We start from the raw sequence: 14806 nt of genomic DNA, 5'->3' as shown, positions 1-14806 counted from the left end.
TTCCAGAATGGACCATAAACAAATTTATTTGATTGCTGAGAGTTCATTAGCACATTCGTTCTGTCTGCATGACTCCAGTGTAGTATATGCAAGTATATACCAATGCTTCTGTAAATATTGACAATCATATGCAATGATGGAAGAGAGCCACATCCTCTGGAAGTAACTGTCATAGGGAAAGTTGGAAAAGAGCCAAAACGTGCAGGTAGGTCAGTGGCTGGAGGAGTGCTCTGTTTTAGGCAACCACGGCTGTTTGACTGCAGCTGTTCAGAGTGTTGGCACAACAATTTCAATACTAGTGGTCTGACTTGCTTTTGAAATTGTGCTTCTGTGGCAGGCAGGCAATTCTCAAATGCGCTCTTGGAAAAAGAGTTAAAAGTAGCATTTTCTAAGGACCTCAATGTGCTACATGCTGTTGTTTTGCTGTGGAGGTGTGTCTCTGCTACACACTAACCTATGATGACCATATGCTAATCAAGAGGTCCAGAGAACCAGTCTTGTTGCCCTTATTCTTTCTTGATGTAAACCATGACTGCTGTGGCAGCCTGTCTGCCGTACTTGATACATGCAAGTGTAGGCATCTGTTCTGGGAGGGAGGGATGGAGAACCTTAACTTCGTTGTTAGCTGTTTAGATCTCTCCAAGAGGTGATATTCCCGGAGGATGGTCTGTATCATCTTTAGCTCCTGTGGGCTCTGCTGTCCCTTCAGCCAGCCTGGACTGCAGGCTCAATGCTCCCGTTACTCCTGTTCCGTCAAAGAGTGTCATTGTGTCAAACACTACAAGACTGAAAGTTTTGCAATATTTGTTAGTATAACCCGAACAATTTTTATTTTTTTTCTTGAATAATTTAGTAACATGAAGCTATAACTGTTTTCCTACTAGAATTCTTACTATTCTTCGAAACCAAGCGACACTTACCCCCACAGACGCATTAGAGGACACCTTGAAAATGCAGGACCCATCAGAAGGCACTTTAAGGTACAGATCAGATTTTATCAGATGTTTGTTACATAAAATGGTGGTCAAACCTGCTGAGTTTGGTAGCAGGAGACACGCTTTTGAAGGTATTAAGTGCCATGAAAAATAGTGTCATCAAAGCCTAATTGTTTCTGTTGGAATAATGGGAGGCTTAGCTTTTAGTAGGTAAGAGGGCTGGCAGTGGATTGAACAGGGTTGTATCCAGCCAGTTGAAATAAATAGGTTACTGCAGAGTCAGGAATAAGAATTGCAGGAATTGCACAATGACTAGGAAATTCATCTATCCAAAACCCAAGCAGCTGAGCTTTTTTCCTTCATGTGACAGAAGCCTGAACTTTTTCCAAAGACTGGAAGACTTGAGTTGTGTTACTTTCAAAACTGTATTACTGTTATTTTATTAACTGTTTCATATAGGGAATTCTGGGGAATTAATGTCTTGTGAATACCCTGCATACTGCTAGCTATGCATTAAAAAAAAATGGAATAAGTTCTGTGTTTTACTATTCAGAATGCAAGTTAAAAATGTAGGGGCAATTTCAAGGTAGAAAATTCGTATAAGTTGTTGTAGATTTGATTAATACTTTCCTCACACCAACAATTCTAAATGGACCCATGCATAACATGCCACTGTCAGAAAAAAATAAATTATTTGTTTCTCTGCTGAACCCAGGACACATTTTACAATTAAAATGCATTAGGTGGTGGCATTAGGTGCTCTACTTGAGAAAGAAGCACAGTTGCCCATCCCTTTACCATCTTGGGGCCCCAAGAATAAAACCTCATAGATAGCCACCTTTTCTGTTTGGTAGATAGTGAAGTAAAATTTTAATGGCTAATTAGCTGTCATTTTAGGATGTAACTTTGGAAGGCGGGGAAGTGTCGGTGTGGGTTGTGGGGTTTTTTTTCCTTCTTTTTCCCCCCAAACACAATAACTGTTGGATAAAAAGACTTTTTCCTATTTAGGTGTGGTTTGACAGTCAATCTTAGTCAGATAGCTATGCTAAAACTAACAAAAACTATTGTCTTTGTTCTGCTGGAGAAAGTATTCTTCTAAGTTAAGAAGTTCAAACTGTTCAAAGCCTGATACAACTGTTTCAACATGTAAGGACATCATAGCCTGTTATTCTATATCCCCTCTGTGTTGTCAGCTTCCAAGTGCTGGAGGAATCTAGCACTGGCTGCGGTGTATCCCTGGATCCCTGAGGCAGTGTTGGTAGTTGATGCTCCCTTCATTTAAATCATTCTGCAGTTCTGCTGCAGAAGTGTTGCAGTTCTACAAGCATGGAAGTGTCTATTCAAGTTGTCACCTCACTTATATATGAATATTGCAGTATCCAGTGATCTGTCCCATGATGCTCTAATATTTATAGGGAAAATGGCATATGCACTTGTATTGCAGTTTGCTTATGTGTATAGCACTTTTATCATTGCCATGGAAACAGTGGGGTTGATTTGACTTAATTTCCTCAACTTTTTACATTTAAATTCCTCTTGCACAACAGGGTTTTTTCTTGCTGTGCTGTTGGTGAAATGGAGGTGACTTGACTATCTTCTACACTCAGGACTCTCTTGACTAATTATTTAAAAGAGCAGCAACATACAAAGAAACTAAAACCTCACCAAAAAAAATCATATAGAATTCCATTCTCTGCCTTCCTCTTTCCCCACTCCCAAAAAAATCAAGCCCCACACTTTTTTCTTGATATATAAAATGGGAGCATTTAAACTTATTAAGCAAAAAGTGATGACTACTAAGAGTATTTAAAAAAAAAACATATGGTCTTCACTATGTTAAACTTGTTGGGGAAAGAAAAAACTGCTGTTCTAAAATATCTTATAAAGGATCTGGAGAAGTCTTAAAAAATTTAAAAGGTCTTTTTTGTAAAGACCCTTTGCCATGAATCACCAAGTCAGCCTTTAAGTAAGTAAATGCAAAGTAGTCTTTAAAACTAAACCTCATTTGCTGCTTAAAATAAGTTCAGTGTATTATTGGTTGTGGTGGGTTCATCCCTGCCAGCAGCTAAACACCACACAGCTGCTGCCCACCCTCCCCTCAGCTCCCTTCCTCTCCCAGCAGGATGGGATAGAAAATGTGGAGAGCAAAAGTGAGAGAACTCATGAGTTGAGATTAAGATGGTTTTACGTAGTGAAGAAAAAAGTGATGCAAAGGCAGTCACTCATCACCTGTCACAAGGTGACTGATGCCCAGCTGGTCCCCAAGCAATGGCTACCTGCTCCAAAAGCCCCTTCCCTCAGTTCCTTTTGCTGGAGATCATATGGTGTGTAACATCCCTGTGCTCAGCTTGGGCCGCCTGTCCTGGCTGTGTCCCCTTCCAGCTTCTTGTCCACCCTGGTGTCCTGCTGAGCAGCAGAGTAAGGGAAGAGGAGAAAGTGTTGGTGCTGAGCAGTAGCCAAAACACTGGTGTGTTACCAGTGCAGTTTTAGCCACAAATCCAAAACATAGCACCGTGCATGCTCCTGTGAAGAAAATTACCTCCATCCCTGCCAGACTCAGTGCAGCCATATGTATTTGGTCATATATCCTTGTTTTAGAGCTTCATGCCTCCTAGGCATTGTCATTAGCATTATTTATAAAACAGCCTTAATGTAAAACTAGATGCCACTTTAGCAGACTTTTTTCTTACTTCTAGACCAGAAGTTAATGATGTTTTCCACACACTTTAGATTATCTTGTTTTTCTCTAAGCTGTGTGTGAATGAGGTGCCTATATGCCAAATGTATATATAATCTGTTAGCTTTGTCTACAAGTGATGCTGTTCTACATTAATATTACTGCTGTGTCCTTCCCTCCCCACTTAACATGTAGATGCTTGAGTTGAAACTTTTAAGCTGTTTGTAAGGCAATTTTCAATATCTTGCACCTTTTTCCCATCCCTTACTTTACCTGGTCCTTTGTTTATTGTCATACAAGTGCAGTGGCAGACCACCAAGGCCTCCTTTCTATCACTGAAGTCAAAGGGAACCATAGAAGGAGTGGGGAAATGGGAACTTTTAATGCCAACTCTGTTCAGGGCATTAATCCAGCATTAAAAATGCCCTTCAGTTTTCCCCATGATAGGCATATACCCATGTAATACAACCCAGTGCAAGGAAGTTCTTTGTGCCTGCACTCTGATACTCTTCAAGAAAGTGATTGGCATTGAAGAGCCTCTTGCAAGTGTCCTCCATCAGAGCAACCCTGGGGGAATGATGGGGCCTTCTCACTTATCTCCTACAAAGTAGGTGGGTGAAATGATTTGGGAAATAACAGAACCTCCGCATTTGCATAAAGAAACCTCTGTTCTGTACAGTTCTTTCTTTATTGTTCACCAGCCACACAGTGGAAAACACAGTGGAAGAAGTGGTACTAAAGTTATTGCAACCTCAGAGCATGTGATTTTTCTTGAAGTGATTCTTACTATGTCAAAAGGAGACAAATTTCACCAAAGTGATTTTGTCATGCTCAAGAAGGGCTATTTCTGTGACATATTTTGTTTTCTCCTACCCTTCAAATGTGTTCGTAAAAGATAAAAAGAATTTATATGGCCAGGAGGTTTTTTCTGGTTTTAGATGAAAACCCATTGTTTAAATTTGGAGTGGGTGTTGGAAAACTTAAAATGGAAGTGCTGGAAAACCATGGAAAATTATGACAAATAGAGTTTTTATTACTCTAAAGATTTTTACTGCCTGTTTTGTTGGGGATCTGAGTGCCTAGGAATGAAAATCTTTTTCAAACTTCAGCGGCTGTGATCAGTGTTGATCTTGCTATATCCTTTCTGTGTGTTTATAATGTTTTTCACCTTAAAATCTTCTGATATCTCTGTGGCCTCTGCTCCTAGTCCCACACTAGGTTAGTTTGCAGTATTCCAGTCTGGAGGTATCAAAGGACTAGAGAATGTGTATGTGTTCAGACTGTCAGACATTAAAGCTCTAGGAAAAACATCTGTACTGACTTGTGTTAGTGGGACTCTACGTGTGCCCACTGCAGGCTTGACATCGCTGAATTCGGTAGTGGCAGTGAGGTGTTGTCTTAAAGTTTTTTGTTGATGGAGTGTGCCTCATTAACAGTTGAAAATATTGTAAAATGTTGCACAATGTATTTCCTTTTTTTCTACAAGGAAGATAATTTCAGATGTTTTAAACAGCAAGTGCAATACAGCAGTTCTTTGAGCCGCATGGTCTGAGGAATAATAAATGGACGTAAAGGAAGGTAGTGTGCACTTGCAAATGCATGTTTCTGTCATTGAGTACTGGAAGTTTTACATGTGTATAACTGTAAATATGAACTTTTGAGTTTTGGTGTCCTCATTTTGCACATTTTTTTCTTCCCTTCCCCCACCCTTACAGAGCAACTTTGCAGATGGCCGTTTGCAACCCCATTATAAATCAGGCTTAGTGCAGAAGGGTTTATATATTCAGGCTAAGTACCAGCGGTTACGTTCTGTTGGTGTAAGGGGATTTGCCACTAATAAATTCAGAGATGGATTTTTGAGGAAAGAAAAGGTAAGTTGGATTAATTTATTTTTTTATATGCATATTCATAAGATCCATTTCAATATTTAAATCCCCATGGAATAACTTGGATGGGATTTTCTGGAATATTGGCTCTTTGTAATTTGCTGGCAAACTTGATTGTGCACTTCCGTTTCCCTCCTGTTTATTCTATGGAAACTTGCTGAAACTTGCTTTGGGTAACTGCAAATCAGAGGTGCTCTCTGAGATTGTGGTTGCTTCTGTATCAGTATTCTTTCCTTGAGCTCAGCTGATCTCTCTTCCTACTGACAGGAAAAGAAATTGTCCCTTTGTGGAACAAAATATTCTGTCCTGTTAAATTGAACGATATTAATAATTTTTTAATACATCTATGTGCTTCTCCTTTTTGTTGTGTTACCTTGATTATGTGCTTTAAAATATGCACTGGAGTGCTGCTCTGAACAAAACTTCCTGCACAATATAATGTCTGTAAAATGGTTTGATAAGCTTAATCTGAAATAGGCATATCTGGTTTATGGTGTTTTGATTTGCAGAGTGTATGGGACAACAATAATCTTGAACTGCAGAAGAACTTTTGAACCATATAGAATGTTACAGTTTTTGTGAGGATCAGTAGTTAAAACATACTAAATCCTTTATTAGAATTGATCAAATGTGATCAAAGTAGGATGAAGTTACTTGTGACATCAGGGAATTGGATTTGATGACCTACACAGCCCCTTGCAGTTCTGTGCTTTGTGTGAGTTCTTATTTTGTAACTCTGTGTCCATCCAACTACAAGTAAATACACTTGAATAAATAAGCATTTGTATTTGGATTAGAGTTTAGCTCTTGGAGCACAGAAGCATGTTAAAGCACAGGTTCTTACAGCTTTTTGCAAAAACCTGCAAATTCTTCTGCCCAGTGGGCAGAAGAAAAAGCCCCCAAAACCCCTTAAGGAAACACACATGTAAAAACAAAACAAAAAACAAACAAGCAAAAAACAACCAACAGAAAGAAAATTAAGCCCTTGGGACAAGGTAAAGAGATCATTTGTTACTGAAGTATTTGGGCAAATGCCTTTTATATTTGCATGGGCTCTGAGAAGTGTTATCTCTGAAAGCTAAATTTAATTGAAATTAGTGGAAAATAGAAGGAGAAAGATATTTCCCCTCTGCCCCCACAAAATTATGACCTTGTAAAATGGATATAGAAGTCTTAGAATTTTGTAGTCAGCTATTCCCAACAATTTCCAATGTTCTTCTATAATTGGCCGTTAAGATTCTTGTCTGGAACCTATAAAGCATACTTCACACAGTCTGGCTACTAGATATGATTTGAATCAGAGAATCATCATGAGTTCTGAATTTTATTTTTTTTTGTGCCTGATGAATATGAGTGTGTCTGAGTTCAAGTAAAATAAATCCTGAAGAATGACAACCATTTTCTTAGCAGCCTACTGTTTGCTGGTTGGCTAAGTCCTAAAAACCAAAACTGTTCCTGAAATTGTAGCATTTTGCCTATTGTAATGATTAAACTTGTCAAGATCTGTTAAACTGGTCTGAGCATCTTTATTTCACTATTTCATTTGAAATAATAATGCTGCATATGTATCCTTTAAGGTACAGTCTTTATAATTGTGCTGTTTGAATGCATAATCGAAAAAATCTTGCATGTTACATATTATAATACAGTACTTAGAAAGATTGGGAGGGTTTTTCTGCTATTACAACTTACAGTAATGATTTTTTTTTTCTCTGTGTAGGGAAATCTAAATATTGCAACAGAAACCTGAACTGAGCTGAGATCCTGAAGTTGAAACATAACACAGCAAAGGGAGCATCTGTTCAGTTTTTGACAACTTTCTCAAGACTTAAAATAGGATAAAGGAACTAACGCTGTAACTTTCTTGATTAAAAAATAACTTTATTTTGAATGCTGCAGAACTTTTTTACAGTTTTAATAATTGCTTTTAAAGTACAGTATTCAATTGAAACATCGTATTATGTACTTTTAGTTCTGTTTGCATACCAGTCTCAAGTAAGGAAGTCATTGAAGGGAGTCTTATTTATTGAATACTTTTTCTCTAAGCATGATGTTACAGATGGAACTTGAGTTGTTATACCCAGACGTTTATATGTTGAAAGTTTATTGCTTATGTAATAATAAAAAGAAAAAAAAAAAGTGCCTGAATTGTTTGGTAATAGCACATTAGCTCAGGATTTTCCAATTAATGACCTTTTAGGTTGTGCAATAGATTTTACACCTCTGTTCAGTCATTTCCATAAAGCAGTATTTTGTATTACTTTGGATTAATAATATACTTGGGTTTCTCATGTGTATATACATTTGTAAATTGTTAGAATATTGGAACAACTTCCAAGATTTGATAAAAATTAATGGTAACAGGCAGGTATGTAAAGTACTGTAGCAGTAGCTTATAACTGCACTGAAAGCATATTTGGGTTTGTTAGAGGATTAATTGGTTTGTATTCAAAATTATTCTGTCTCATTATATTTTGGTGTATGAGATTCTTGACCAAGCCACATGTTCTCTAATCTTTTTTGTCATAAATGATTTGGTGATTTCCTGGATTCTAAAATTGGGGCCTGAAGTATTACAAGAAAAACAAAAAATGTAAGTTTTTGAAAGCATGTCTTCTAACAAAGAAATTGTTCATAATTGAAACTGCTTTAAATGCAGATAGCTGGCGATTTTGTTCAGAATGATTCTCTGAAGTTTTACCCTACTGCATTATTGTTAGGCTGTGTGCAAAACTCAAATAGCCAGACCTGTTTCATAAGCAGCTATAAACAGAATTGTGTTTATTTCCTGTTTGTAGCCTTTGCCTTAATTCATTATCTATGCTAGGGTTGTGTGTTTGTATTGCAGATTTGTTCGGACTTCTTATTGACAGTAGATTAAAAATGCATAGCACATAGTCTTAAGAGATGTTCTTTTCCAAGAAAAAAGTTGTTCACAATATCCAGAATACATGCAGGCAGATGTATTTCCGTATAGAATGCAGGCTAGTCTCTGTTGTGGCTGGTAGATCAGAATTTGAATTCTGGGTTAGAAGTATGTTCACAGAAAAGTAAATTTGGGGTTTTGGGTGGAGAGTCAGGATGTGATTTCTGCATGCTTTTTTGTAATTTTTTTTCCACAATGCCTTCAGTAGAGAGACTATTTGTAGTTACGGTTCAGAACAGTTAAAATGAGTATGACTTGAGCTGTTCAGTTCATGGATGTTCTGCTTGGCGTTCATAGGGAACAAGGCAGGAAGTGTGCAACATCCATTGATGTCATGGCCATTCAATGATAATGGATGGTTTGTTTCTAAAACACAGGTTTTCAGTTTAAATAACAATCATTAATAATTTAACTAGTTTTTCAGTAACTTTGACATGCATAGACAAAATGGGAAGTGGAAGGAAAGGAATTCCCTGGACAAACAGAGGCAGACAACCTTCTCCAGATAAGAAGGTAGTTTTTTACTTAATGCTGTCAGTGATGAATCTGGCAGAATCATCTGTGTAGATTTACTGGGAGATGAAAATAAGGAATTGAAACAACAGGTTAAGTGAGTCAACCCAAAGCAGATATGGAGTAGCTGCAGTTCTGGTCAGGCTGCTGGTAGGGGAGTGTTGCACATACCCTGCAGAGGAGGGCAGGTTTACCCTGGAGCCAACAAGTCCTTCACACTGCTCTGAATGTGCACTGTAAAAGATGTGAGAAATGAAACCGTGTATGATAAAGGACAAACTACTGAGGCAATATTGTCTTATTCAACAGGATACTACTGTGTCTGTAAGCTTCCTGCAGTGTTCATGTTAAATTCTGCAAGAGAACTCTTTGTTGAGCAAATGGGAGAAGTGGATACATGAAGAAACTTCTGAAATGGCAGTTTTGCTAACACTGTTCGGAAGTAATGCTGGAGTAGTCAGACTTCAGTCAGTTAATGCTGCTTTAACCAGGTTTCAACACGTGACTGACTCCTGATTTTGTGCTTTATTTTGTCTATGCATGATTAGATATCTCTAATTTGTTTTGTACGTTAACAGTTTAGCTTTGTGTTTTATTTCTACAACTGTGAGCAACATATTGCAAAGAAGTTTGTGGTTTTTTGACTTGTTTGCTGACTTTGATTTCCCCCCCACCCTTTGGTCCTAAGATGAATGTCATATTAAATGTAGTCTCTGATTCAGTTGGTTTATCTTTTGTGTGATACCATTTGCTCAAATCACATTCTTTACCAATAATTTTACTTAAATAATTTTGGATTCTGTCATGATAAAACCTCTTACATGCTATAAAATGCATACAGAAATTATTAATTTTATAAAAATTCATGGGTTAGGTGCTAGAAGCATCTACTCCGTGATATGATGTGAGATATTGCTATGTAGATTTATCTTTGTGAATTACAGAGACTTGTGTGTATATACTCATACCCAGTTGAGCTTGTTTATTGTTTTAGCACAGAAAATTCTGTTGTACTGGAATACAATGTTTGGTTGAGAGCAATGTATTGAAGTTACTGTTTGGGTTGTGAAGGCAGAAGAAAAAGGGTTAAGTAGAAGAAAGGTCAATTTACTTGAATAACCTGGTGCCTTTCTCTATTGTGACTGCATTGTAGAAAACACATGTACAAAGACTTAAGTACATTGCATTCTTTCTAGTGGGAGCATTGACTGATAACAGTTCTTGTTAAAGTAACTGTTTACTTTAAATAGGTGTGTAACCTTCTGTAGGAAAACAGTGACACTTTCGTTACTAAAGTGTGTCACTGTATTTGCATTGGAAGGGCAAGTTAAAAATGTGATTGTCTTAAGAGCTTTTTAGCTTTCTGGTTTATACTTTGAAAATACATATGTGAATTGCCTTTGTTTTGTTTAGCTTGAAATGGCTGTTAAATGCTGTCATTTTCAGTTGCTCACATGTGAAATTTTATTTTTAATTGCTATCCAAAATGCAATGGGTTTAATATGACTAGAGTCTTCCTTTTAAGTGTCTAAAATACTAAGTTGCTATAATGCTGGCATTTATATTGCTGATCCATTTAATTTCTGCATAAATTTATTAGAATACTTACTTTAAATGTGATGATTGAGTTCACAAGGTTAACAAAATTCTGGGGCTAGGAAGAAGCAACACATTGCAACGTTTCTATAAGCCTGCCTTAACTCTAATAATTACATGTTTGAAATCATTTTACCTGATGCATATAAATGGTCTTGAGACCTGAACATAACTGTCTCAACTCAGGTAACTGATAGCAGAGGACAGGAGTAAATCCAGCTGATCAATCGCCTGCTGTGTAATGTTTACTGCTCCCATATTCCCTAGGGCCCCCGGCTGAAATGCTGAGTTTTCTTTAAATGAACTTAGTTGCTTTAAAAACAAAACCAAACCCCAAGATTACACTTTTGTGGCATTAAAGGCAGAGTTCTCAAAATTGCTCGTTATGTATCAGAAGGTCATTTTCTGCCATGTCTGGGAAATGGATAGTAAGAGTTGTTTGAAGACGATGACAAAAGATCATAACAAAGAGAGACTGATTTCTCAGTATTCACCTTAGAAGACTGTTAATAGAGGGAGTTCTTTAATTTCCTTGCTTTCCTAAAGGAAAGCTTTTCCCGTACTGTGCTGAAACCCAACTCTTGCCTTTCTTTAAGAGTCTGAACAGCAATCTACAAAGTTCTTTATGGGAGAGCCCTCTAAAAGAAAGACTTCAGACTTCTGTCCTAATGAATTGGGAAAAAACGGATGTTTCTGCACATAACTCTGACCCTTGACAGACTTCATTCCATTGCTGCAGAATTTGAAGATAAGAAGTTGTTCAGCCTCCTTACGAAGGAAAGAAAGAATAAAAGCCATTTCAAGATATTTGAAAGCCTCCTCGAAACACCTGACTCCCTAGCAGACCGTAAGGATAGCCATGAACATTTAAATGTGTTCTGTTTCGACCTTTGTGAGCATTATTTTTCAGTGTCAAGATCAGAGAAAACTCTTGTCATAACACCTGCCCCTTCCTTCTGTCCCTGATGGTTTTTGTTGGAGGGATTTTGAGTGGGTATTTAGCCACGTGGTTTAATAGCCTGCTACTTTTAATACAGTTTTCTTCTGTTCACTGCTCTGAATTTTGTCTAAGTAGTCTAAATCTCATGTTGTCTTTTTAATATTTCATTTTCTGTAAATAATGTAGTAGATGGCTTTCATTTTGTGACTGGCTTCTCACGTCTTTAGTATTGAGGGGAAGAGACAGTGGAAACAGTTGTTGTTCGAGTATGTTCTTCAAGGAATAAAAAGAGCCTCATTGTTTTGTTTTAAGAATAGCAGGAATTTTTTACTCCCAGTTGAATGAGGGGAACTAATGTCCACTTCTAAGGAATAGATTGTTGATGTTATTTATACTGTAGTTTCTCAAGGACTGTCTAATGTGTGTATGTGTACATGTATGTGCACATGGAAACGCACTGTTAGAGAAGCCTTTAATGTAATTATTTGTAAGTGTGGATAAGAAATGACATTTTTAAACTACTGAAGCTGGAGTTAAATGCAAATGCATTTTAAGTCTGTAGTCTTTGAGTTCACAACGGTGCTTTTGACAATGTTACCCCCCTATCTAAAAGCCTCGTTCATAAGTATATATAGTAAGATGTAGGTATGTTTATATGTATGTTTAACATAGTTTATATAAAATAAATGTAAATTTTGTTTCTACAGACAATAAATGTTTTCACAAAATTTCTACTTATAAATAATTCAGTGATTTGATTCAGTAATTGATGTCTGGTGTAATTTTCAGGGTACAAGAAAAAAGCTTTTTTCGAAGTCTGTTGTGGAGGGGGAGTGGAAAAGTACAAAAATGTTACTACACTTTGCTAGTGGGAGTTTTCTGTTTATACACAAAATAACTACCTGAGATTAGAACAGGCTCTTTTTGCTCACCCTTTCATTAACAGTCAAGGTGCTCATGCCGTACAAGGTTACCTATACTTGATCTTTTATACCAGCTTTTTTTTTTTTTTTTAAATCTGCGCTTCTCCTCTGCTGCTGCTGTAGGTTTTTTCCCCAAGGGTCTTTACCTGTGGGAAGACGTGCCTGTGCAGAAGCCTCCCCGCCCTCCTTGGGTGCCTTCCTGTCCAGACATGTTACTGATCTGTGCACACTTACTGTAGCAGGGGTTTCGCATCTTCCTGCAGTAAGAGCAATCCGTGTTTTTTTTTAGTGAAACATCACTCTACGTCTCTACATCTTCCCTTTTTGTCTCTTCTTCCTTCCTTCCCTGCTCCTAACCCCAAAGGTGTATCGGTGTGTGGGGGGAAGGTGGGCCGGGCAGAGACGAAGGGCAGCTGCGGCGCTGCCGGTGCATTTCCCAGTGGCTCTGAAAGCAGAGCCGCGAGGGCAGGGCCGGGCCCGGCTCCCTGGGGGCGTGCGCGGACGGGGCAGGTGCGGGGCAGGAATGCGCGGTGGGCGTCTCTGCCGCTGCCCGGGAGCGCTCTCCATCCTCTCCCAGCGCCCAGCGCGGACGCGCCCCGTCCCCTCCCCGTGCCCGCGGAGCCCTGCCCCGAGAGGGAGGGAGACAGCCCGCTCCCCGCCGTGGCTCTGCTCTCCCCCGACCCTGCCCCCGCCGGACCGCGGCGCGGCTCCGCTTCCTGCCGCCCTCCCCGCCCTCCGCTCCCGCCGGCCCGAGGCGGCGCAGCGGCTCTGGCGCAGTCTCGCGACACTTCCCGCAGCGCGGAGCCGGAGCCGCCGCTCGCCCCGGCAGCAGCAGCGGCAGCCGCGGCGGTCGCTGCCCGCGCTTGAGGGCTCGAGCAGCTCCCGCCCCGCTCTCCGCCGCGCTCACTGCCCGCCCCTCCCGCGGCTCGGCGGCACAGGCTACTCCGGGCGCTTTCGCCCTGGGCTGCTTTCCCGGCGGCAGCGGGGACCCAGGTGCCTGCAGGAGCTGAAGGCTGAGCCCCTTCTCTCGCCTGATTTCTATATATTTCCTTTTCCTCGCACACGCTGAGGGAGCCGCGGCGCAGGACGCAGGATGCAGCCCGGCTGCGGCGGGTGCTGAGCGCGGCGGCCGCCGGAGGAGGGAGCGGCTCTGTCAGCGCCTCCGCTCCGCGCGGCGGCGGCTCGGGCGGTCTCTCGCCCCCTTCCTTCGCCGTGGCCACCCGCCCCAAACTTTCAGCCTGTTCTCGCTGCCAGGCGAAGCCCAGCTCGACATAAATGGGTGAGTTCAGGCCGCCGAGTGCCGGGGGGCCAGCTGGGGCTCCCGGCTGGCCGGTGGGGTGCATGTGCCGCTGGGGGCGGCGGGAGGGAGGTGGCCGCCGCCGGCCTCCGCTCCTCCACCTCACGGCTTTTAACTTCTCCTCCCCTCCCCTCCCCCGGCCGAGGCAATAATTGTTTTCATGTGACAGGCGGAGAGAACGGGGTTGGCGGCGACAGGGCGACGGCCGGGTGGGTGCCCCTCGGGGCTGCCGCGGTGGGTGCCGCCGAGCGGGGCTGACACGATTACGAGCCCTCCCGTGCATCGGCTGCCCGGCCTCGCCACCTTCCCGCCGGCCACAGCCCTCCCCGGGCAGTCTGGGGTGTGGTGGCGCCGGGCCGGGCTGGGCGGAGAGAAGAGAGACCTCCGCTCCGGGCGCGCAGGTTGAGCTCCGAGGGGCTGCGGCGGGGAGAGCTGCGGAGAGCGCGGGCGGCGGGGGGGATGTACCGCCCGGCACTGCCCCGCACCGCCCGGCACTGCCCCGCACCGCCCGGCACTGCCCTGCCGGGCGGGGGCGGCCGCCGGGGCCGCTGCGCGGGGTCGCTGGAGCCGCGGCGCGGGGGGCGGCCGCGCTCGGCAGCCGCTGCCCGTGAGGTGTCACCCGCGGGCTTCGGGAAGAGGCTGCGCCTGGATGCCCGGCCCGGGCTGGGCAGCGCCCGTTACCTGTGCAGGAGGCAGGGAGGGAGGACGGGGTTGAATTGTCCCATTATGCGGGGCGAGGCGGCAGCGGCGGTGCCAGGCGCGGGCTGGCTGAGCGATGCGCCCGGGGCGTCGCTGGAGTGCCTCTGCCCAACGCGGAGCCCGGCGGAAAATGACGGATAGGCGGGAACAAAAGAAGCGGCAGCTGTCGGTGGGCAGCCCTGGTGCGCACACCGGCCGGCGTCTGGAGACAGCAGCGAACGGCGCTCCGAAACAGTTTGGATATCCCCAGACCCTCGGCTGCCCGCTTCAGTCACGGCGACGGAAATGCGATTGGACTGTGGGGGAACCTGAGAGCAGCATCACTGAAACGACTGAATATAATGCGTTATGTGGGAAGACATTTTACACAATTTCACCTGTTGTAATACAGTGACGTTGTGAATACAGTAGGAA

At 42.3% G+C, this 14806-nt stretch overlaps 2 protein-coding genes across 5 annotated transcripts in view; both read left to right on the top strand.

Moving 5' to 3' along the window:
- The window catches only part of BCLAF3 (BCLAF1 and THRAP3 family member 3), a 33049-nt gene extending 20842 nt beyond the window's left edge, over positions 1-12207 (top strand). Inside the window, exons 10-12 of one of the 2 annotated variants that reach the window (XM_032100777.1) lie at positions 885-980; positions 5328-5483; positions 7219-12207. In XM_032100777.1, the coding sequence (XP_031956668.1) occupies positions 885-980; positions 5328-5483; positions 7219-7248 (282 nt within the window). In that variant the 3' untranslated portion in view covers positions 7249-12207. The remainder of the gene's footprint in view (positions 1-884; positions 981-5327; positions 5484-7218) is intronic. The other variant, XM_032100778.1, reaches the window with a different exon arrangement.
- A 982-nt stretch (positions 12208-13189) lies between these two features.
- SH3KBP1 (SH3 domain containing kinase binding protein 1) overlaps positions 13190-14806 on the top strand; it is a 213279-nt gene continuing 211662 nt past the window's right edge. The window contains exon 1 of one of the 3 annotated variants that reach the window (XR_004238460.1): positions 13190-13675. Coding sequence is in view for 2 of the 3 variants with exons in the window: in XM_032100768.1 (XP_031956659.1) it covers positions 13672-13675 (4 nt within the window). In the remaining variant the exon portion in view is untranslated. The remainder of the gene's footprint in view (positions 13676-14806) is intronic. The other 2 variants (XM_032100768.1, XM_032100769.1) reach the window with 2 other exon arrangements.

The sequence above is a fragment of the Corvus moneduloides genome, chromosome 2 (genome assembly GCF_009650955.1).
Source record: "Corvus moneduloides isolate bCorMon1 chromosome 2, bCorMon1.pri, whole genome shotgun sequence".
In the NCBI taxonomy this organism is placed as follows: Eukaryota; Metazoa; Chordata; class Aves; order Passeriformes; family Corvidae; genus Corvus; species Corvus moneduloides.
Note: the sequence above shows the minus strand (reverse complement) of the source record. Positions and strands in the feature narration are given on the sequence as shown.